The sequence below is a fragment of the Galeopterus variegatus genome, unplaced genomic scaffold (genome assembly GCF_000696425.1).
Source record: "Galeopterus variegatus unplaced genomic scaffold, G_variegatus-3.0.2 Scaffold1089, whole genome shotgun sequence".
Classification (NCBI taxonomy): Eukaryota; Metazoa; Chordata; class Mammalia; order Dermoptera; family Cynocephalidae; genus Galeopterus; species Galeopterus variegatus.
In genome coordinates, this window is record NW_007727200.1 from 255,315 (window position 1) to 279,138 (window position 23,824).

The 23,824-nt window shown below is 43.1% G+C and overlaps 1 protein-coding gene across 1 annotated transcript in view; it reads right to left on the reverse strand.

Moving 5' to 3' along the window:
- Positions 1-2,048: 2,048 nt before the first annotated feature.
- KIAA0355 (KIAA0355 ortholog) overlaps positions 2,049-23,824 on the reverse strand; it is a 45,911-nt gene continuing 24,135 nt past the window's right edge. The window contains exons 7-13 of the mRNA XM_008574705.1: positions 20,823-20,920; positions 14,213-14,338; positions 11,909-12,942; positions 7,749-7,914; positions 6,570-6,707; positions 4,192-4,270; positions 2,049-3,717 (exon numbers count right to left, since the gene is read on the reverse strand). Of these exons, the coding sequence (XP_008572927.1) occupies positions 3,409-3,717; positions 4,192-4,270; positions 6,570-6,707; positions 7,749-7,914; positions 11,909-12,942; positions 14,213-14,338; positions 20,823-20,920 (1,950 nt within the window). The 3' untranslated portion in view covers positions 2,049-3,408. The remainder of the gene's footprint in view (positions 3,718-4,191; positions 4,271-6,569; positions 6,708-7,748; positions 7,915-11,908; positions 12,943-14,212; positions 14,339-20,822; positions 20,921-23,824) is intronic.

The following is a 23,824-nucleotide window of genomic DNA, read 5'->3' on the forward strand; positions in this document are numbered from 1 at the left end:
CAGATGGCCCTCCAAGGACTCTCTAGCAGCTCAGGTGGAACATTTGTTGTTTCCATCCACACCCATCTGGCATATAGCTGGAGCTACAGAACTCCTGTTCCGCCTCAATCACTGAGGTGAATTGAAGCCAGCAAACAGGCCTGGGTGCTTGTGTTAAATAGGAACACACTTGAATAAAATGTTTTTTCCTGCTAGCACTTTAATATGAATTTCCAGTGTATTCCTTAGCACACTCATGCAACATTGCTGTTACTAAGCAATCTTGTCCTGAGGCACATTTGTAAGGCTCTGGGACTTGGTCCCCATGTTCAACGTCAGGGCATCTCAGCAGAAAGAAACTTGAGTGTTTCTTACACTCATAGGTTATAAATTAATGCTCACATCACTCTGTTTTCCTAAATTCATGAAAAAAAATTTCATTGAAGTGCTCTTTTTCCATAAATGAAAGTAAGTTGAAATTCCCTTGTAACCCACCCTCCATTTGTGGTACTTTTCATAAAGTCTTTGTTTTGTTTTCTTAGTAGGATGGCATTATCCAGTGAGACGGATCTTTCTTATCTCTGTGAGTTAGGGTTTCTCTGCCATAGATTGGGTCCCTGGTGGGGAGAGAAGGTGTAACAAGTCCTCATTCCTGGGTCTGCTCATTGAAAAGACTGGCTGGGCAGGTCACAGCACCTACTCTTGGTGGGATATGGGTATTGGCAGACCCCTACCCAAAGAAAGAGCTTGTATCCTTCCAGGAGATAGTCTCCTTCATCACTACATTGGCTTCACCTACACAGAGGCATAAGCCAGCTATGGCCTTAGGAAAGCCTACAGGAGAGGTGTGGTTGGTTGGTCTGTTTCCTGCCCATCCACTCCAGCTCATCCTAATATCCCAAGTGGTCTTGCTCCTTGCTAGGTCTCAGAATTAGAGGACAGGCCAACCTAAAAATGCACTCATGTGCAGCTTTCCAAAGGAATGAGTCAGGGAGGGCTTCTGACATGGTGTCTGCTGCAGTTCATTTTAAACAAAGATACAAAGTATTATTAAATGTATATTTTTAATAAAGCCAATAGTTATTTTACTTATAGGAGCTTTAAAAGTAAGATACAAAATGTAGAGTTCCAGTTTGGAAGCATTGTAACTATTCACACAATGTCCTGCTGATGCCCGAGCAAGGCAGCCATGCCCGGTCATGCAAAGGACACACACACTCACACACGCACACACATGCGCTTTGGCGAGACCCCTCTGCCGAGCGCAGCACCTGGAATTACCAGTGTTTAGAGCAAGGCGGTGCTAGGAACACAGCACCTACATGGAGACCACACAAACAGCTTCACACAGTATCACAGCCCATGGAGATGCAATTACAAAATTTCTTCCTTATAGAGAAAAACAAACTGGAAAGTGACAATTAGCGATGTCACCTGTGCTGGGGCATCAAGGACTAACCTCTGTCCAGGGTGAGGTCTTTGGGAGGCACTATTAAAACAATAATACTTCAGTATAACAGAACTCGAAATACATGGTACTGTGGACACATTACTGAAGGAAATAGAAAACTATCTTACAAGTAAAACAGCCACAAACAACTAACAGAGAGATTAATGTGCACACTGTGACAGCTAACAGAGACAAGAGCCACGCAGGGTTGTTGCAAAGCACATGCCTGAAAAAGTCTATGTACAAAACAGTTCTCTGTAAACATGGTGAGGTGAATGTTCAGAACCCACGGTGAAAGGATCATAAGTACAGGCAGCAATGGCATCCCCACTTAGCACAAAAGACAACACCCCAGACCTGGAAACAGCCTTACAACACAGTACTAAAATTTCAGGCAGCTGGGCTCAGACACCCTAGGGTCCTCTATTGTGTGTGTGTGTGTGTGTGTTTGTGTGCATGTGTGTGTGTCTCTGTGTGTGTGTGTGTGTGTGCACGCGTGCATACGTATGTATATATATTTATTCTTTTTGGTATTTTTAAATATAAAGTTACTTATATCTGTAGAAAAATGAGAACATAAATGTGTTATTACAATCTTTGTTGAAAAGCTTATATGGAGTTAGAAAGAATAAACCATTTATTAGTAGTTAACATATATTAAAATGGTTTAATGATTTAAGAAAATATAAAAAAAAATATTAATACTGTCAAACTTTCATACCAGAAAATATTATGGATTTTTCTCAATTAGACTTTTTCAAAGATGAAATATGAAAAATTTAAATAAGTTTTATATAAAGAACTTTCTGTAACCTCAATTAATATACAGTGGGATATGTCTACTCTATATAGATATATTTATTATTATTTCTCAATTTAAGCACCATTCAATTCTTCTGGATCCATTCTGGCTAGAAAATATTCCTAAATCCACAGGATGTTATCTACTTAATGGCACATGTTAACTGAAAATGAGGTGGATTTTTTTTAAAAAGACTTTAAATTATTTCCTACCTACATCTTAATTGGTTTGTCTTCTGAGCCAGCTCGCGAATGTTATTGTAGTTTCAAGTGCAGGTGTCTCTGTGCAGCCCCTTGACCACTGCCTGCTCTCTGAGGACTGTGTCAATGCCTCTGGCCACACGTGGAAGGGTCTGAGGGCAGCAGGTGCAGCTTTATTCTGCACAGAGGATGCAGCTTTATTCTGCACAGAGGCTGCAGCCAGCTGGCTCATCTGCATGCATGTCAGGAGTATGCCTCCAACATCAGATTTACAGTCTTGTTTTTGTAAATCTGGTAAAGGCTGCACCCCACTGGGTGCCACTGGGGTGAAGAGGGGCTGCCTACCCACAGAAAACCAAGGTGACTGCTTCTGATCACAAATATGCTATACTTTGCCTGTTTTGTATAAGCTTAAATAAAAATAGTGTTGAACAAACCTCCAGCCAGCACGTCTGTTTCCTTAAAATACTCATTACATTTTAGGCAGGAGATGTTTTAACTAAAAACCTACATGAAAAATAGCTATAAAATACAGTGATTGGTGTGCTCATCACCCAATGTGTTAAGGAGGAAGGAGAGGGATTCAGAAGAATGGTCAGTTTTGCTCTCAGCTTTCAGGCCTGATGCCTTCCCAACACACAGCAGCACTAAAAACCCTAGAACTGTGTTTCTCAAAGTGTGGCCTTTGGCCACCTGCATCAGAATCACCTGAGGTTCTTATTAAAAATGCAGATCCTCCAGCATCCCCCTGAGGGTCAGAATCCTCCATCTTCAGCTGGCTCTCCAGGGGGTCTGGTGCCCCTAAAGTTTGAGAAAGCAGGCCTTAAAGGCTTGGAGCTGCCAACTACGCCCACCCCAAGGAACCCTCCATGGGATGGGGTGCACTGGTCCTCTGGGGCGCTGGTGTCAGCTAGTCAGCCCTGGGGCAGGTACACTCACCCCAACAGCTCTGGGAAAGCAGGCAGGCTGGCCTTAGGTCAGTACTGTGGCAAGTAGGCTGGCCTGCGCTCAGCCTTCCCAGGGAAGGCCTTGAAGCCCTTGGGTGTCGCCTTGTGTGCTGGTGGGGGTGGGGGCTGCGGCGGGGTCTGCACATAGGTGAAGGAGGTGGCACTGCAGTCACTGGTCGCACCCCACACAGGGGACTGCAGCATCTGAATGGTGTCATTCCACTGGCTGCCGGGGCTGGTGACTGCATAGAGTGGTGCACTTGGACTAGGCAGTGTGCTGGGCAGCGGGGAAGGGTGTTGCCAGGGTGCTTTGGGTGGCCACGTTTTGGTTTTGTTATCCTGAGAGACAGAAAAAGATTCTTAGTGGCATTTCTGGTGATTTATCATCCTTTCCCACCTCTTCAGATCTTTGGCCCTTACTCCCAATTAGGAGGCAAGGTGAGAGCCACACCCCTGCCCACAGCCCTGTCCAATAGAACTTCTTGCAATGTTCTGTGCCTGCACTGTCCAACGCAGTAGCCACTCACTATATCTGGCTAGTGCAACTGGGGAACTGAATTTTTATTTATATTTAGTTAACTTAAATTGAAATAGCCACATCTGGCAAGTGGCTATCATACTGGACAGCACAGCCCTGTAGCTCTCTCTACAAGTGGCTGTGAGTCAGCTGAGATAGCTAATCATCAGACTAAATCATGAGAAAAAACATTATTTGACACAAAGAAGACCCCCCTCATTACTTTAAGGCCCTCTTAAAACTGAAACCTTGGCCCCCTGACCATGGTCTGCATCCACAGAGCCAGCCCTCAATACCTGGTTCATGTCTTCCACTGTAGTAAGGAGAGGCGGCGAGGGCAGCGTGCTGGTCTCCTGCTCTCCACTGCTGTGTTTCCTGGAAGAACCAAAAGCTCAGAGCAGTGATCATGTGACTTCCTGCCCAGCTTTCCTCCAGGGGACACCCTAGTTGCTTAGCTTTGGTGTCTCTGGGCCCTAATTCTAGATGAGGAGGCCTTGGGTCCATTGCAATCAGAAGAATAAGGAGGGTCAGCATAAAATGATCCAGTCCTGCAAAGCCAGCACAGGTGATGGGGTGGGGGTGGCAGGCATGGAGACAGGCAGTGGCTTTTCTCAACTGCTGAGTCTACCAGCTTTGCCTTTTTATTAATTTATTCAATAGATACAGACTGAGTGTTTACTATGCACTGGGAATATGTGACTTAAAAGCCCATTAGTTTTACTAATAAAATGAAAAAGTTTCTGTTACAACGTTTAATGAAAAAAGCAGGATGTAGCAGGACCAGGAGCCAGTAACTCCTTCATGCAGATGGCAGTCTCTGCAGAGATGGTGCTAGACTACGTAACTTCTTAGGTGTCTATTTAGCCATATGTCTAAAACAGAAGACTTCTACTCCACCTCTGGCTCAAACCTGCTCCTCCTGCAGTCCTCCCATCTCAGCTCATAGTACCGCTTTGTGCAAAAGCTCAGGCTAAAAGAGTTGTGTACCATCCTTGAATCTTCCCTCTCATACATATCCCACTGCCAATTCCCTACCAGGTGCTAACTCACTTTGTTCACCTCCCTGCTCATCAGAGGCCTCCCTGACTACCTGCCTGAAACTAGAAAATCCACCTGATTCCTACATTTTCTACCTTCATACCCAGCTTTATTTTTGTTCATAGCACCTAATGCAACTTTTTTTTTTTTTTCATATCTGCCTTCCCTCACTAGACTACAGGTTCCACAAGGAAAAGGACTTTGTTTCGTTTGCTGCTATACCACCAGTGCCTGGTACATAATAGGTACCACTGAATGAATGAATGAATGAATGAATAAATTTAACTTCTCTGAGCCTCAGTTTCCTCAGCTGTAAATTGGTGGTAAAATAGTACTTATAAGGTGGTTGTTAAGGGCTGAATTGTGTCTCCCCCCAAATTCATATGTTGAAGTTTTAACCCCCTGTACCCCAGAATGTGACTGTATTAAGAACTATAGGGCCTTTAAAGATGTGATTAAGTCAAAATGAGGTCATTAGGCTGGGCCCTAATCTAATATGACTTATGAGAAGATTAGGACACAGACACACCAAGGGATGACCATGTGAAGATAGCCATCCACAGTCAAGGAGAGAGACCTCAGAAGAAACCAACCCTGCCAACGTCTTGATCTCAGACTTTTTGGTTCCAGAACTGTGAGAAAATACATTGTTGTTTAAGCCACCCAGTCTTTGTTATGAATACAATCGTTGTGAGAATTAGTGAGAAAATGTACGTAAAGTGCTTAGCCCTGGGCCTGGCATACAGAAAGCACCCTAACTTAGGTTAGTGATCACTGTTATCACTACCATTACTGTTCTGTGTATCCTAACTCAAGTACCCTTCCTGTTCCCCACTGCTTATCCAATGAAGCCTCACCCGGTCCCATGAGGGCCATGTGACCTTCCCACTCCACAGCATGACTTTTGGTGCCCTGCATGCTCTCCCTTCCTGCCTGTGTCCCTTAGTTTGCCACCTCTATACTTGCCTCCTCATATCCACAGCAGCATCTCCACTTCTTTCTAACCAAATTCCTCTTTTATTTCACAGCCCATTTGAGTTTTTATGACTACTTTTGAAACCTTCTTAGAACCAAATATGCTACATTACTATTTTTTCAACTTTGAAATACCATTCAGAGATCATTTTATCTAGTACCACCTTTGACAAAGAAAGTGAGGGCCAGAGAGGGACAGGCCCTTGTGTGGAGTTGCAAAGCCTATTGGTGAGTCCAGATTAGAAGTTAATTACCCTGGCCCTGTTCTACCACAGAAAGGTATGTCTGCTAAAAGGCACAGACCAGCACTGGCAGACTCATCTCCTAAGTCCTCCCTTGCCTATCATACTGGTATTTGGGGCTACCACAAGACTGTTCTGCCAGCATAAACTCAACCCGACATTAAGTTACCTGGGCTACAAGCCTTGTGGAGGCCCCACAGAGGCCTCACAAGATAAGCCTAGCTCTTCCCTGTGGAAAACACCTCCTAAAGATTCTCTTTAGAGGCCATCAGTCAGACAGTGCTGGAAGAACCCCCCTACCTCTCTGATACAAGGCAGGATGGGAGCAATGGGGTTCCTGACTTTCCCAGAGGAATAAGTTGTGGGTCACATTCACATGTCCCTCTCTCCTCTTCCTTGGTTTAGAAATTTCTTCATACCTTCTCTGTTTGACAGCAGCAACAAGGTCAGGCCCCGAAAACATGGAGAACAAACTGTCGCCATTGGCTGAAGATGTCTCATCACTCGAGCTGGCCGAGTCTCCCTGAGTACCTGACCAGCCGCTGTGCAGGCCATCCCTGAAAGCCAAAGAGAGAAACTAGTCCCAGGCCTCCTGCAGCCAGCCTGGACGCTGGCCAGCTCCACCCAGGCCCCAAAAGAAAAGTCCTAACCCTGCACTCAGCTCATAACCAAATAGTGGTCTTTAATCTCTCCCTCCCCAAAACGTGAGGTTTTCCTCCATTCTCTTATTTCAAAAGTAATACATATTCATCACTTCCTTTTATCCCTCTCAGAAGCCTGTGGTTTGTAAATAAAATTTATTTTATTTTGCTTATTTTTAAGATAGTTGAGTGCAGTAGTGAGAAGGGGGTAAGAGGAGAACAGAGTTCGATCTTAATTGACTGTGAACAATCAATTGAAGTTACTACCTTTCGACCAACCTGAAATTTATTTCACAGAAAACAAAAAGTGGTGATGTTCTTTAGCTGTCCAGATGTATTAATCAGGTAGCAATATGGGATGTGAAAAATCCCCAGGTATCTTTGTGATAAAAATCCACAAATCTCTCAATACACTGGAATCTGAACCATATACCTCTACTTTTTGTAGGCTATAATAATAGCATTCCATAAATCATATGGGTATCACGCCACACTCTATATTTTATGGGTATCACAGCCACAGACTATACTTTAGTATATAGACTATTAAACACACAAATAGGCCTGCCGTTTAGCTCAATTGGTTAGACTGTGGTGTTGTAATGCCAAGATCAAACATTTGGATCCCCTTACCAGCCAGCCACAAACAAACATAAATGCAAATACTTCACAAACACCATCCAATAAGATCCTCGTCTAGGACTGAAGAATCTGTCTTGAAAATCATGAATTTATACAAATAGTGTGTTCACAGGGACACATAAGAGCCACTTGGGATCCTACAGTCAAGTCATAAAGCTCTGACTCTCTGAAGATGTAACAACATATCACTCTCTCATGTGGGGACTTGGAATTGAACTACCTAACAAGAATGAACAAAGGAGCCTCCTTTCTCAAAGGCCCAATGGGGGGCACCCAGGTCCCAATCCCAGCTTCCCTGCCATATGTGACACTCACCCTTCTGTGAAAAACTCTGGGAAAGGCCATGTCCGATGGGCATCGTCCATGGGCGGCCAGTGGCCCCGGGGGTTGCCTGGACGGCGACCATGTTGGGCTTGCCGCTTCTGCTGCATCGCCTGGCTCACTCCCGCCACATAGCGTGCAAACTCTGGGTCTGAGCCCACTGTGTTGAGACAAAGAAACAAACAGGGTTTAGGGCCAAATTGGCTTCTTGGTTCCTTTCCTACTCTCTGAGAATGTGCTGGTCACACACACAATGAAAAATGGTGAGGAGCTGCCAGGCTTGTACCTCACAGAGTTAGTTACAGGCTATGCCCAGCACCCTGCTACAGTGAGATGGGGCTTTTAGCACATAGGTCTGAAGTTGGGGTATGGTGTATGCAGGGACTGTCAGGAATGGTTATGCCTAGGATAGAGGCAGGCTGAATGTAAAAGACAGAAAGAGAGAAAAAAGGTTTGATTTATCCATGACTAAATTTTAAAGACAAATACTAGTTACTTTTCAGTCTTCCAATGTCTTGGTGCTATGTACCTAGAGTCATTATCTCACAACTTAGAAAATCAGCTGATGACTTTGGTCAACTGATAACCTGAAAGTTACCAAAGCATCAGGGTCAGCTTAATAGAGGATATATGCCATTCCCACTTGAGCTAAACTTTGATCCAGTATTTTCCTGGATAGTGAACAACAGACTTCCTCATTCAGTCTGAAGATAAGAGTGGCAAAGAATATGATGAAATTCAAGAACACGTTAAGAGGTGGCTGGAAACATACTGTATAGAACTGAATGAGGAAAAAAAAAAAGACCCGAATAAAGATATATGCAGAGCAGTACAAGTAGGGGAAAAAAAGGCAGAAATGGCATTTAGAGAAAGTATCAAACAAAAAGATATGGCAGGAAAGTATCTATGGATCACAAACTAAATATGTCTCAGCAGTGCATACTTTTTAGCTTCAAACTGAAAGATACTAGGGCACAATCTCATTATTAGCTTGTTCTCAGGGCCCTGTCACAGGATCACTGCATGAGACTATGCCATCCATACTAGGGAAGAGTAGGGACTGAAATCAAGGCCTTGATCTCAGTCAAGTCATGCCCCCAGGGGCTGTGTTCATCTGTCCAGAGGGGGTGCTGTGTTCTAACTGGTCCTCTCCAAGAAGGTGCCTTCTCTAATTCACCTGTCCAGAGGAGTGTCCTTCCTTAATCTGTACAAAGGTCTGTGCAGACCTTATACCCTCAGGATGGGGTCTGCAAGAAGCGACACTGAGACCTTGAGGGTCAGAAAGCAACACCCAGAAGGAAAAAATTAGGGTTTGTAAGTTAACAACATAAGAGTTGTCAGGGCCTGAGTGGAGGTCAAAAATAGTAAAATTCTGCCAAATACTGTTTATACACTCTCGATTTAGTTATATGACTGTCAAAAAATGTATAGGCCATTTATCACCAATTGAGACCATTTATCACCAGTTGGTGGCAGCCATGTGGGCTTACTCTTTCATAGCAGGGTGCAACACTTCACCCTTCCTGTGGCCCAGGGCTGAAGGTACAAGGTTCCCCACATCCATCCACACAAGGAAAGCAAGAATAAGAAAGCATAAGCAGCAGTATGAGGAATTTTTAGAAAACAAAAGAAAACAAGGGTTGGCCCGTGGCTCACTCGGGAGAGTGCGGTTCTGATAACACCAAGGCCACAGGTTCAGATCCCTATATAGGGATGGCCGGTTAGCTCACTTGGGAGAGCGTGGTGCTGACACCACCAAGTCAAGGGTCATGATCCCCTTACCGGTCATCTTTATAAAAAAAAAAAGAAAGAAAACATCTCCTTCCCTTAATACTTGATACTGGGGTATTTTAGCAAGGAATCTCTTCTTCTGATGGTTATTTACGTATACAAATATTTGCTGCACTTATTTATAATATTTCACAGTATTCTCCCTTAATGAAGTATATTTTCCATTTCTGCATGCCTTTTGCTAAATTAGAGAAAAAATTCTACATCTACCCACTTTACCAGATTCTCTTACTAATTCTACAAGTTTTGGGGTTTCTTTTTTGAGGGGGGCAGAGGAGTGCCAATTCTATTACCAGGAAAAAGATGTGCTTTTTAATCTATCATTTTCCAAAGCCTATACTACTTATTTCATTTGTTTTTGTCTTGTTGATATGCTAGAAAGTCCAAGACAAAGTTTCATACTACTGGTGATAACGATTGCCCCTGTTTGGTTCCCGATTTTTTTTTTTTTCCTTTTTGTCTTTTTTCGTGACCGGCAACGGATCGCAACCCTCAGTGTCGCGCCCGCACCGGACCGGGACCGGCAACGGGATCGCAACCCTCGGTGTTGCGCCCGCACCTCGCTCAGCCAGTGAGTGGCCAGTCTGTACGTGGGATCTGAACCCTCGGCGGGAGCACCGCCGCGCTCCCAAGCGGCGCACTGTAGCAGTGCGCCACTGGGCCGGCCCTGGTTCCCGATTTTAACTGAAATGTTTTTTTTTTTCATGATATAAGGCACTATTTGCTACTCGCTTTTGGTAGATAGTCTTTTTTAAATTCAAGAAATTTCCTTCTGTTTATATTTTACTTTGAGGGGTTTTTGTTTCATTTAAGAATTGCTGGTGTCTTCTATCAAATGTCTTCATAGCATCTATTGATAAGTTTTTCTCAATTTGTTGATATACTGGGTTACTGTACAGTAGCAAAGCTCCTTATTTTTATCCACCCTTACAGCCCTGAAGTAAACCAGGGTTAGTAAGTTATTATTATTATTTTTTTCCTTTTTGTCTTTTTTCGTGTCCGGCAACGGATCGCAACCCTCAGTGTCGCGCCCGTACCGGACTGGGACCAGCAACGGGATCACAACCCTCGGTGTTGCATCCGCACCTCGCTCAGCCAGTGAGCGGGAACCGGTCTGTATGTGGGATCCGAACCCTCGGCGGGAGCGCCACCGCGCTCCCAAGCGGCGCACTGTAGCAGTGCGCCACCGGGCCGGCCCCTGGGGTTAGTAAGTTATTACTGTTTTGATACACTGCTAGATTTTCTCCCATCTAGCCATGTAAGTAAGATGCTCTATAGCTTGCTTGTTAAAATAATCCTTATTAAGTTTTCATGCTAATGTTATGCTGGTTTCATAAAAAGTGAACTGGGGAGCTGTCTCTCTTTTACTGTGCCTAAAATAGTTTACATAACTTAGATTTATCTATGCCTTAAAAACTGGATAAAAGTTGCCTGTGAATCCAACTGTTCCTGGTACCTTTTCACTGGAAGAGCTTTTAAATTACCTTTCCAGTCTCTTTTACTGAAATAGATCTAGGCAGGTTTTCCACTTCTTGGTGTAATTTTTGCAATGTGTATTTTACTAGGCAAGAATCCATTTTACACTCAGTTTTCTAATATGTTGCTATCCAGTCATATGTAGTAATCTTTTAAAATGCTTTTAATTTCTCCTATGTCTGTTTGCTTTCTTTCTTATTTTCTCTATGTTCTCTTAATCAGGCTCTTAATAAATTGATTTACCTATTTTATTGGTCTTCCCAAGATCCTTCTTTTAGATTTATAATTTTTACTATATATATATTTAATTTGCTTGATTTGGCTTTTATCCTTAATTCCTCCTCCTAGTTTATTTTTGTTTTGTTTTTAAGTTCTTTCTCTAATTTCTTAAGATGACTCTGGTGGTACTTTCACACTGTCTAGGCCAGGAGAAGCTGTACTCTGTGAAAGCAGGAAGGTGCCCTACCACCTTTCATAGGACCTAGACTTTGGGTGAAAAAGAATCACAAGAACAGGCTATGTAATCAAGAAAAAAACACTCCACAAAGGGCTGTCTGCCTTGGTTACCAGGAATGGGAGGGCCCAGATTGGAGCCCACTTGCCTATAGGACTTTAAGCCATTCAAGTAACTTCTCTTAGCCTCAATCCTGTCCTCTACAAAATGAGAAAAATGGTTCCATTCACCCAGCCTCTTTCTCACCACTGCTTCCCACTATTGCTACACCTGCTCCATACTTGCCTCCAGACAGTGAGAAAAGGTCTTAAAGGGGGGATTAAGTTATTTTACCTCTACAAGTAAGGCTGTGGCAGGCAGACAGACCCTATGAAATCCTCAGTGATTACATTTTATGTTGAAACGGGGTGAGGGGTGGGGAGGCCTCACATACCTGCAGGATCAAAAGGCAGAATCTCTCCTAACATTCCAAAGACTCCATCGCTTTGGTCACGGTTTGGCCAGGTGTTATTTCTAAGTCCCTGTGGCTTCTGTCCCAAAACCTCTGACATCACATTATCCATATAGCTGCTCACCAGTCCCAAGCTGTATAAGTCAGAACTGAGATCAGATATGCCAGGCCACTGACCAAGAGGAGACAGTCCTGCTCCAACAGGGTGTGCTGGCTGCTGGGATGAGCCATGAACCCATTTCCCTGGTGCCCGAGGCTGGGGTGGGGGCTGCTGCGGTCCAATAGGTTGGAGCAGGTGTTGGTAGTATTGGACCTGGGGTTGTTGTTGCTTTGGGGACTGCTGCTGAGGTGCCAGTCCTGGCTGGGGCGTCAGAGGCGTGTGTGCCCCAGTGTGGGGTGGCCGTGGTGGAGGGGGCACTGGCAATGATGGCTGCTGTGGCTGCATGGCTCCTGCCTTCTGCTCAGTCACCATGGCTGTGGCAGCAGAATTACGCCTTGTCACCAATGGGGAGCCCTGATGCGACTGGCCCATGTTAAAGCCTGAGAGAAAATCTATCACCTCCTGCATTTCCTGATCTGTTGGTAAGTTCATACCCTTCTCGTCCTTGCCATCATCCCCGTGCAGGAAGTTGTCACGTCTCTCCATGAGAAAACCATTGGCCATTGGATTATTGGAATTCTGAGCTGACTGTGAAGGGTCTGTAGTCCTAGGGAAATTACCAATGTTCAAAATGCTTTGTAACCTTGTATCAATATTACCGGGCATTTTGGCCTTTTCTTCTGAACACCCAGCTATGAAGATATTTTTGGAAGGGGTATTTGGGATGGAATAATTTGTGCTGCTGCTAGAGCTGGTACATGAAGCTTTCTTGGTGAACCGGGATGTCAGTTTGGAGAATGTCTTCTGCAAGCCACCTGAAGATTTGTTTCCATTTCCAGAAGGCAGGTCAGCCTGATTCCCAAAATCACAGATCTCCCTTTGAAGTTGGATCTGTATGCAGGGTAAAGCTTGTTCCCTATTTAAACAGAAATATAGTTAAAAAAAAAAAAGTAGTAATATACAAATTGGAGAATGAAATGAACCTGTCTGTAGTTAAGAAAGACTTTGAGAATAAGAAACACCTCACTATTTGGTATCAGGTTCACTTATTTTATAGATAAGTAAATGAACACCCAGGGGTTTTGTTTTTGTTTTTGTTTTGGCAGCTGGTTGGTGGATCTGAACCCTTGACCTTGGTGTTACAGCACCATGCACTAACCAACTGAGCTAACCGGCCAGCGCTACCCACAGGTTTTGAAAGTACATAATTTGCAGTGTCTAACACAAGGCTGTGAAAACTACAACATTAGGTTTCTGGCCGGAGGAGTTTGATTTAGTGAAACCCTCTAATTGTAGTACAGGAGAGCACAGCATGGCTAGAGTGGGAGATGCAACTGACAGAGGCTAGCTTTGTGCCTGGAGGACAGGGACTGAGAGCCAGGCAAATCCAGCAGAGGGATAATGGACAAATCCACATAGCAAAAGAGGTGGGGAGAGGCCTCAGGGACACTATATACCACTGTTGTCTAAACAGATGGCTGTACTAAAAGAGAGCCCTATAGATAGAAAGGGCATGGAGTAGGAGCAGAGGCAGGTGACTGCTGGTGTAACCCTGGAGAAGTGACTTCACACTGTGTGTTCATGAGTTAAGAAAGAGAGAGGGAGCATGGCTAGATGTTTAAGGTCCCTACCCGTTCTAAAGTTAACAATTCTCAAATAGATAATCTTGCAACTGTCACTACTTCAGCTACTTTCAGATATAAATAAATTTCACAAGGGATAATTAGTAAATTTTCTACACATTTTTCTGCTCTTAGTTCATAAGGAGAATATGAGTTGGGTTAAAAGTCCTCTTGATGGACTTACTCTCAAATGATAAAACAAACGAAGGCAAAAATGTTAACAAATTGGGGAATCTGGGTAAACGGCATAGAGCAATTCTTTATACTATTCTTGTAACGTTTCTGCAGGTTTGAAACTATCCCAAAATAATAAAATTACCAGAGCTGGCCAGATAGCTCAGTTGGTTAGAGCATGATGCTGATAACCCCAAGGCCCAGGGTTCAATCCCTGTACCGGCTAGCTGCCAAAAATAAAAAAGTTACCACAAAGTTCTCTTTCTTGCCTTATTGACCGACATACTATTGGTAATATAAGCACACGTGAAATTATATGAAGTCACTGGGTGTGGACCTAAATGTAAACCACTCGCACAGCCAATTCAAGTGAGTGGTGAGGACACCAACCTCCCTGCCCTCCAGCGGTTTAGGTCGAGCACAGCTGTGTACAGCACGTCCACCAGACCCAAGGTCTTCTCCGGATCAAGGCTTCTCTGCAGCAGGGACATGGTAGCAGGGTCTTCTTTCAGGCACCTAGGCACAAACCAGGCTGCATTAGTCTTGGCGATACTTCTCTGCAAGGATGTTTCAAGTAGGCCTCGTAGAAGTGGTTACAACTTTTATGTACTTTTGGCACCTAATAAAAATTCAATAATTATAAGAACATTTAGAGAATGATAGGGCTAACACTGGAGCTCACTGCTCCACAAAAGGAGGAGGAAGCAAAGGGCCTGGGGTCTTGTGACATAATAAAAAATATGTATTTGGTCTCTGCCAACAGTTCTTGATATAGAATTCCTAAAACCCTTGCAATTTCTCAAGTGACAGGGGTGCTAGGAACATGTTTTGTTTTGATATTTGGTCTTCGACCTTGGTCCCTGACACAAAACTCCTAAATTCCTTGGAATTTCCTGAATGATAAAAGTATCTTTTAGGCCAGCCCGGTGGCGCACTGCTATAGTGCACCGCTTGGGAGCATGGCGGCGCTCCCGCCGAGGGTTCGGATCCCACATACAGACCGGCTGCTCACTGGCTGAGCGAGGTGTGGGCGCAACACCGAGGGTTGTGATCCTGTTGCCGGTCACGAAAAAAGACAAAAAGGAAAAAAAAAAAAAGTATCTTTTGTTCTAATGAAATGACTCTTGATGGGCTCCTGGATAGCTTCAGGATGGGGACTGGTCACCAGAAAGACCAATCCATGATTAGAAGCTTGGGACTTTCAGCCCCACCCAACCCCCATCCTCCAGGGAGAGCTCTAAACTGAGTTAATCATGCCTACATGATGAAGCTTCCATAAAAGTCCCTAAACTATGGGGTTCAGAGAGCTTCCAGGTTGAACACATCAAGGTATTGAGAGGGGGGCACACCTGGAGAGGGCATGGAAGCTCCGTGCCCCTTCCTACGTTCCTCGCCCTATGTACTTCTTCATCTGGCTGTTCATTGTATCTGTGGTAATATCCTTTACAATAAACCAGTAAACGTTTCTCTGAGTTCTGTGAGCCATTATCGCAAACTTTCAAACCTGAGGAGGGGGTTATAGGAACTCCCAATTTATAGCCAGTTGGTCGGAAGTACAGATGACAACCTGGGACTTGTGATTGGTGTCTGAAGTAGGGAGCAGTCTTGTGGAACTGAGCCCTTAACCTGTTTGTGCTAACTCTGGGTAGTTAGTGTCAGAACTAAATTGTAGAATACCCAGTGTCTGCAAAAAATTGAATTGCTTGGTGTGAACACATTTGGAGTCAGAAGTGTTGTGCAAGTATGAGAAAAACGGTTTTCCTTTTAGGTCTCCGTGGATTTCTATCTGTTTGGAGTCTGTTTAATAGGAAGAGAAGGACTCGCTGAAGACAGCCACCTTCCAGGGGCCCTAATGCCCTCTCATTGTCCAACATCTGGTCTGGCCCTGACTTTCCTCTCTGTCCTGATGAGATTCCATGGTCTGGCACAATATCTACTCCTTTGCAAACTCTTCTCAATAACACTCCTGCTCATCCTTTCCCCTACAGCACTTCACACCTGTACCTAAGAAATTGAGAGTCAATGGAGGGAAAAAAACCCTCATGGTCCACCACCTGGATTCAACACAAATTTCAAGCAACCAACAAACATGGCCTTCCTATAATTAATTTTACCCCTTTCCAAGATAATTACATCATCCTCTCCTCAAAGCTCTGATATCCTTGTCACCTCTCCCATTCTTTTCTAACTCAACTCTCACTAAATTGGGAAAATACACATGAGCAGATGAGATCTACTTTATCTCCCCTTACCACTAATTCTCACCTGCAGCTCACCTGCAAGTGTGTCCACACATCCTGCCTTCCCTCCTGTCCAAGCAGGACGTGCCCTGCTCTTGCCACAGGCTAGCCCTCCACCTGAGTGCTGGATGCTTCCGTCTTGCTTTCCCAAGGATCATGGACTCACCCCACTGCTCCCCTGTGATATTCCCTATGGCAAACGAACCAGCCTCACCATTCATCCTTAGCCCCACATTCCCCTCCAGATACTGCCTCATTTCTTCACTCCCCTTAGCAAAACGCATCATCTCCTCCTCTTCCTTACCTCCTATTTTCCTCTCTGATCGGCCTTTCATCTCCTAACTCCACTGAAATTGCTCTTATCAAACAACTTAGATCTTGCCAAAGTCAAGGGTCAGTTAATTTCTCAGCAACATTTTGTAGTGTTTCTTTCCTCCTGGAAACAGTCTTCTTTGGCTTTGGTGGCACCACACTTGCTCAATTTTCTTCCTATCTCACTGGCAACTCCTTCTTGTTCTCCTCTGCTGACTCCTCCTGCTCTTCTCCCCTAACACCTCTGTATGGTGTAGTGCTCCGGGCCTTTCTTCTTTCTCCCTAGAGTATTGCATCTGGTCCTGCAGTTTTATAGACCATCCCCTACACTCTCAAATTTCCTTTGCTAGCTGAGACCTTACTCCAGAGCCAGCAGAGACCTTACTCCATTCTCATATACCCAACTGTGTACTTGACATCTCTTCTTGTACACCTGATAAGCATCTCAAAGGTAATCTGATCACACACTTGATTCCCTTTCTCCCCATCAAAAGCCACTCTGATTCCTACAGACGTCTCCAATAAGTAGATGACACAGCTGTCTATGCCAAAACCTACAAGTCATCTTTAGTTTCCTCTTATCCTATATCCAATCCATCATCAAATCCTGACAGCTCTTCTTCCAAACATATTCTGAATCCAAGCACTTCTCACCACCTCTCTTATTACCACTCTATTCCAAGAAACTACCACCTCCTGTGTCTCAGAACCAAGTTCCCATCTGGTTTCTTTTTCTCTACTCCTGTTCCTGCAAAGCCCATCCTTCACACAGCAGCCAGAGTGAAGTCCTATAGTGCTAATCATATCACATCACTCCCTTGCTTAAACCCTCTAATCCCCATCATGATTGGAATAAAATCTAAACCCCTCACCACAGCCCTCAAGGCCCTTTGCGTCCTGGCCCTCCACCTTGTCCTGGCCATAAGGCCTTGTCTTGTTCTCTGAATAGGTTTGCCCACATCTCAGGATCTTCGTCTTGCTACTGCCTTTGCCTGGACCATCTTTACCAAAATCTTTGTCTGGCCAACTGCTTTTCACCATTCAGGTCTCCACTGTCTATTCAGGGCACCTCCACCGAGAGGCCCTTTCTGAGGGGGAATGTTGTCTGAGCCACACAGGTCCACCAGAAAGACACTGTCTGCCAGTTCCTCGACACTTTAGGAGTTAAATGGTAAAACCAAAACTTGTGAAGCCACCCTATGGAGATAACAGTACTCCCCAACATGAGTTTGGCTTGAGAAGAAATATATCTGTGAGGATGAGAGCTGGCCAGCCTCAGGAACATAGGAAAACGCAAGCAACAAGACAAGCTCTGCCAGTGCCCAACCAGACATTGAACTCCAGGGAGAGAATCTTGGCTGATGAACCTGGCCAAGGTTCAGTGCAGCCAGTTCTTTCAGCCTGGAATTACTGATTATCAGGACACACTTGCCCTGTGCTCCCATGCTGACTTCAGGTTGTGATTTGGCTTGTCATATGTTTGCCCACTAGGAGAGCATCTGCTTGTCATGCAGAATGGGGTACTACAGTTCCTGGTGATAATTATTTCTTTCTGAAAAGTCAACAAATTGGCACTTTTATTTTATTCATCAGTCTTAAGAGCTGATCAATAAAATGCCCTTAAGAGATTAAACCTGTTCTGTTGACAAATAACCAAGACTTGCTTAAAATCCTCTACCTGTTCTTAGATAAAAACCCAATCCCCTCAAGGCCTCTGAAAGTCTTGACTTCTACAATCCCCCTCTTTGTCACCATCACCACATCTCCATCCATGCCGGTTCACTCCTTAGGCCTTTGGATTTGCTGTTACTTCTGCCTGGGAATGCTTTCCCCATCTGCTCTCTCTATGGCAAGCTCCTCTCAAATCCAATGTCATATCCTCAAAGAGGCCCTTCCTGACTAACCTCCCTACCTAAAACAGTCTCCTCCCATCTCTACACCAATAATTCTCTATTATATAACTTCAGTCTACTCTTACTTCCTTCATATACCTGCCAGTGTTTGAACTTATCTCCTATACTTATTAGCTATCTCCTCCCCCTATCCATTACAAAGTCAGCTCTATGGGGGTACCCTGTTGGTCTTGCTCATGATTAACCTTCCAGAGCCCAGAACAATGTCTGGCATACAGTAGGTATTCAGTAAATATTTATTGGAAAAAAGCTTAAATACAAAAAATATGACAGTTAAAAAATGTAAGGTATTACTTTAGAAAAAACTGTACCTGGCAGCTGGACACTAAAAGCAAAGCATATAATAAATTCTTGACTTGTTTTGCTAACAAAATCATTTTTCCAAAGGTGGAGTAAAGCAATCACTTCCGTTTGCGTTTTTCTCAAAAAGCACATATTTTGTAATTTGAAAGAAATAAACACTAAAAGTTTGCATTATTACCAAAAGCAGTCAGCAGAGGGAGCCTCTGTAAGGAATCATACTCTACAAGGTCTTTTTCATGGACGTGCAATCAATTACAAAAGAAATCAACCACACAGAAAGAGTTTTGGAAGTAAACTGAACTGTTTTAACCATTTTAGTAGTAACTGTTTATATTTGCCCAAATATCCAAAACAAAAGTTCAAATTGTTTTCTTCAAAATGAGAACCCTAATTAATCAGTTTAATATTTTTCAATGAGGAACTGGAAAAATGAATTAAGAATTCAGGAACACAAAAATCTTACAGAAAAGTGAGCTTTTAATATATTGTTTGATAGGAATGAAGATATGTATAAAAATTACCATTAGTTTCAGGACACAGTATACCATCTGAACAACTGAATTTAAATTTTGGTAGGGGGTACTCAAAGAAGGGAGGTTTTGGGACACAAAGTGAACTGCCGACCCTTACTTAATACTCAGCACATTCTAAACACTTTTGGCAGAATCTACCGTTGTACTCTCACATTTCAACAATAAAAGGTTTAATAGTATGTATTAGTCAACTACCACTTTACTCCATACAGGTACCAACAGAGCCTTTGTTCCTTATTATCTCTATCTCTTCCTACTTAAATGATTTAAATATTTTCTCTATAAATATTCATCCAGATTACAATTTTAATAGCAAATGTCTTCCATATATGTTTAATTTTTTCTGTTTATTAACAAAGCTATGATGCTGATCCTTATTGCTCAATCTGTATGCACACTGCAAAAATAAATCCTTACAGGTGGAAATGTGGAATTGCTGAGACCATATCCCTTATTTTAGGCTTTTAATATACTAAATTGATCTTCAGTAAGCCCATGTGATTTATTTTCCATTCCACAACCCCTTTGCCTATTTGTGTGGTCTGGTCCAAACCAGTATTGTCACGATACTTAGTATTGTTATTCTACAACAATTTACAAATATTCTGGGCAAAATGGCATCATATTGTTTCTTTACTTTGCCTTTGTTTGATTATGAGGTGAGGTTATAAATTTTCATCATCAATTTGCTGACCACATCTTCCTTTCTGACTAACCTGTTCAGATTCCTTGCCCATTTTCTTACTGATTTGTTGAAGCTTCTTAAATTTTTTTATTTTTTGGCAGCTGGCTGGTACAGGGAACCAAACCCTTGACCTTGGTGTTACCAGGCCACACCCTAACCAACTGAGCTAATCAGCCAGCCCTGTTGGAGCTTTTTTAAAACATAAATTAATAAATTTTTAAAAATTTGGGTCGGCCCCGTGGTGCACTCAGGAGAGTATGGGGCTGGGAGCGCAGCGACGCTCCCGCCACAGGTTCGGATCCTATATAGGACGGGCCGGGTGTGCTCACTGGCTGAGCGCGGTGCGGGCGACACCACACCAAGGGTTGTGATCCCCTTACCGGTCACGAAAAAGACAAAAAAAAATAAAATAAATAAAATAAATAAATTTTTAAAAATTAAACTTATACTTAAATAACTAAAAATGGCTCAGTTTTGTCCCCAGATTTGCAGTGATACTAGTTGTGTAATGAAATGAGTGCAAGATCATCAGGGCTGCAGTTGGAATAGACAAAGGAGAAGAAGGAATTCTATGTTCTCTACTTACCTTTAGAGAAACACTGGGTAACTTAGAGAAAATGATATACCATGTTTAAAAGTTATGGACTCAGTAACAAAGAAAAGATAATACTGCTTATTGTGATCCAAGAGCATATAACACTTTAGTTACATTACAGTCAATGAGACTATTTTTCAGACAGCTAGGCTTCCTCATTACAGACCAATAATCGTGACACATGCCACTAACACACCACTGCTGCCCATAAACTCGCACAAGTACCAAGACCTATCATGTCAGCTAGCATGGGGTTTGTTCAAAATAAAACAATTGTTTCAAAGATGTACAAGCTTCCAAAAGCAACAACAACAATAATAATAATCAATTAAAAAAAGAAAAACAAAAAAGCAAAAAAAACAAAAATGTGCAAACTTCAATCACAGCTTAGGCTTCTGTTAATGTAAGAATCACATTACCATGTGGATGGGACTTGAACCACAATTCTGGAGCCTTCTAAACTAATTTGGGGGGCGTAGGCTTCTTTGTTTTCTATCTGTGCTGTGTCGACTACCACCTAAGAGAGAAAGAAAAACAACAACCAGCTTTCAGGAAAAAAAAGGATCACAAATAAATTCAATACATGAACCTATCAATATCAAGTGACTCTGGCAAGAACTATTCCCCTGGAAGTGCAGTTATGCTAAGGCTAGTTAGGGGCCCCATGAAGACAACAGCAAGTAATAAAGATGACTGAATATAATAACACTTCAATAAAGAGAAATCAAATTCTGGGTGTGGGATTTATTGAACTTAGCAAGTACCTCTACTTTGTTTCCTTTATCCTAGTACTTTTTAACTCTGTGCACTTGAAAGAAGTTAAAATATTATTAAAAGTCAAACCAATGCTTCAGAAAAGCCCATTTGACTGAATACAAACCAGAAGTGGATGAAATTTTTTTAAAGATTATTTTGTCCTAACCATCAATCAAAACAGAATTACTTCCAGACAAAGAACCAAACCTTCTTTCAATGATTTCCTCTTATTTGGAGGAGGGTCTTTAATACTACACAGAGGAGATAGTATCCTATGTAATCTAAAGAGTTTGACAAAGTCATGAATGTATTTTCCTTTTTTTTTTCTTTTTTTTTTTCTTTTTTTTTTTCTTTTTTTTTTTCTTTTTTTTTTTCTTTTTTTTTTTCTTTTTTTTTTTCTTTTTTTTTTTCTTTTTTTTTTTCTTTTTTTTTTTCTTTTTTTTTTTCTTTTTGTCCTTTTGAGACCGGCCGCACCGCGCTCAGCCAGTGAGCACGGTGAGCGCACCGGTCATCCCTATATAGGATCCAAACCCGCGGCGGGAGCGCTGCTGAGGTCCCAGCGCCGTACTCTCCCGAGTGCGCCATGGGCTCGGCCCTATGAATGTATTTTCTAATAAAAGAATATCAAGACAATAATCATAACACTTAAAACCAAATCTGTATTTCAGAAGGGTAAAGACATACAGAGTTGCTTATCATGATTTCAAACTCAGCCTCCAATAAAGCTGATTTCCATTTATGTAAACAGAGTTCCCGCAGCTGGTCTGCAATGTCTTTCAGAGAAGGCTTCCTGTCCAAGGAACAGTCATTGTTGGACCAGACAGGTGTTTCCTCTCTCCTCCCATCCCCAGAACCATAATGTAAAGGTTCTTTGTCAGTCACACACAAAGGTGCCCTGAAATCAAGGGGTAGGGAACTAGGAAGAACTTTCTGCTCTCTGAATAAAGTGGGACTGTTTTTTAAAGCCTACAATGTTTTCTCAAAACAATCTGTGTGTCCTTCTGCCTTATTTTGCACACTCCTTTCTGGAGAAATCATTGCTATGGTTCTCGTAGTTTCAGCTAAATGGTCTTTGGGAATATAGATCATTCTCCTAAAGGCAGTGGGCTCTTCCATACTTTAGCAGGGCATCTCCAGTTTATTACTTCTCTTGGGGGCTCCTACACTGAGGAAAACATCCTAAAGGAAATGTAACTTACCAGTCTGAACAGGCCCTCAACTGGCCCTCTACAAAGCAGCGCCACCCATGGCTGGGCTACCTGGGCCCTCACCCACATGAAACAAAGGACAGTATGCCCACAATAGCTCTTTTCATGAATAAGTAGGAATCGACTAAAAAACAGTTCGTTAATTTTCTTAATCTCTAATTGCTTCCACTAGCCTCTGACTGAAATGCTATATTTTTTCAGAAAGTCATTTACTAGAAAGTGGAATCAAGTATATAAGGTTATATGGGTCAATGGTGCCAAACAAAAAGCTAAATGGTGATTTCAGATGCTGATCTCCTGAAACTCACCCAACTTTGGCAAAAGGTTTTTTCTTTTTCTCTGAAAGGTGAAAAGACCAAATCATTATTTTTGAACTGATGTTGTTATTTTATTACTACAAAGGAGATTAACAGAGAGCTGGGATACAAAATGATGGTTTGGGGGCACTACTTATACCAGTGTGGTCAAGGGAGGTCTCTTCGAGGAGGTGATATTGAAACTGACACCAGGAAGATGAGAAGAAATGAGCCACACGAAGATCAAAGAGAAGAGTATTTCCACATAAAAGGGGCATCAAGTGCAAAGGCTTAAAACAAGAAGAAGCTTGACATGTCTGAGCCACAGAAATATATCCACTTGTAGCTCGAGTAGTCAGGCCAGGTCAAGGGGCCCGTCAAATTGTTACTAATGTAATGGTTTCCTTAAAATGAAGAAAACCTACATCATCATTTTGCAACTAGGTGCCTTGAAAATACATATTATCAATCTGTAAAAGGAAAAAAAAAAAAAAAAAAAAGCTTTTCTTTTTGAAGCTAGCCAGTACAGGGACCTGAACACTTGACCTTGGTGTTACAACACCACACTCTAACCAACTGAGCTAACCCGCCAGCCCCACAAAAAAGACTTTTTTTTTTTTCCTTTTTGTCTTTTTTCGTGACTGGTAACGAGATTGCAACCCTCAGTGTCACGCTTGCGCCGCTCAACCAGTGAGCGGACCGGTCTCTATATGGGATCCGAACCCTTGGTGGGAGCGCCGTCACGCTCCCAAGTGCCGCACTCTACCGAGTGCGCCACCAGGCTGGCCCCACAAAAAAGACTTTTTTTTTTCCTTTTTGTCTTTTTTCGTGTCCGGCAACGGATCGCAACCCTCAGTGTCGCGCCCGTACTGGACCGGGACTGGCAACGGGATCGCAACCCTCGGTGCTGCGCCCACACCTCGCTCAGCCAGTGAGCGGCCGGTCTGTATGTGGGATCCGAACCCTAGGGGGGAGCACCACCACGTTCCCAAGCGGCGCACTGTAGCAGTGCGCCACTGGGCTGGCCCATCTTTTTAAATTATCCGGTATTTTCACACTTGTGCCTGTACCACATCCTCACAGGCTTGAATCAGCTATCTCTATTCTCTCTCTCTCATCCCTCACATACATTTAACTCACCAGGCCAGGGGCTGGCCCGTG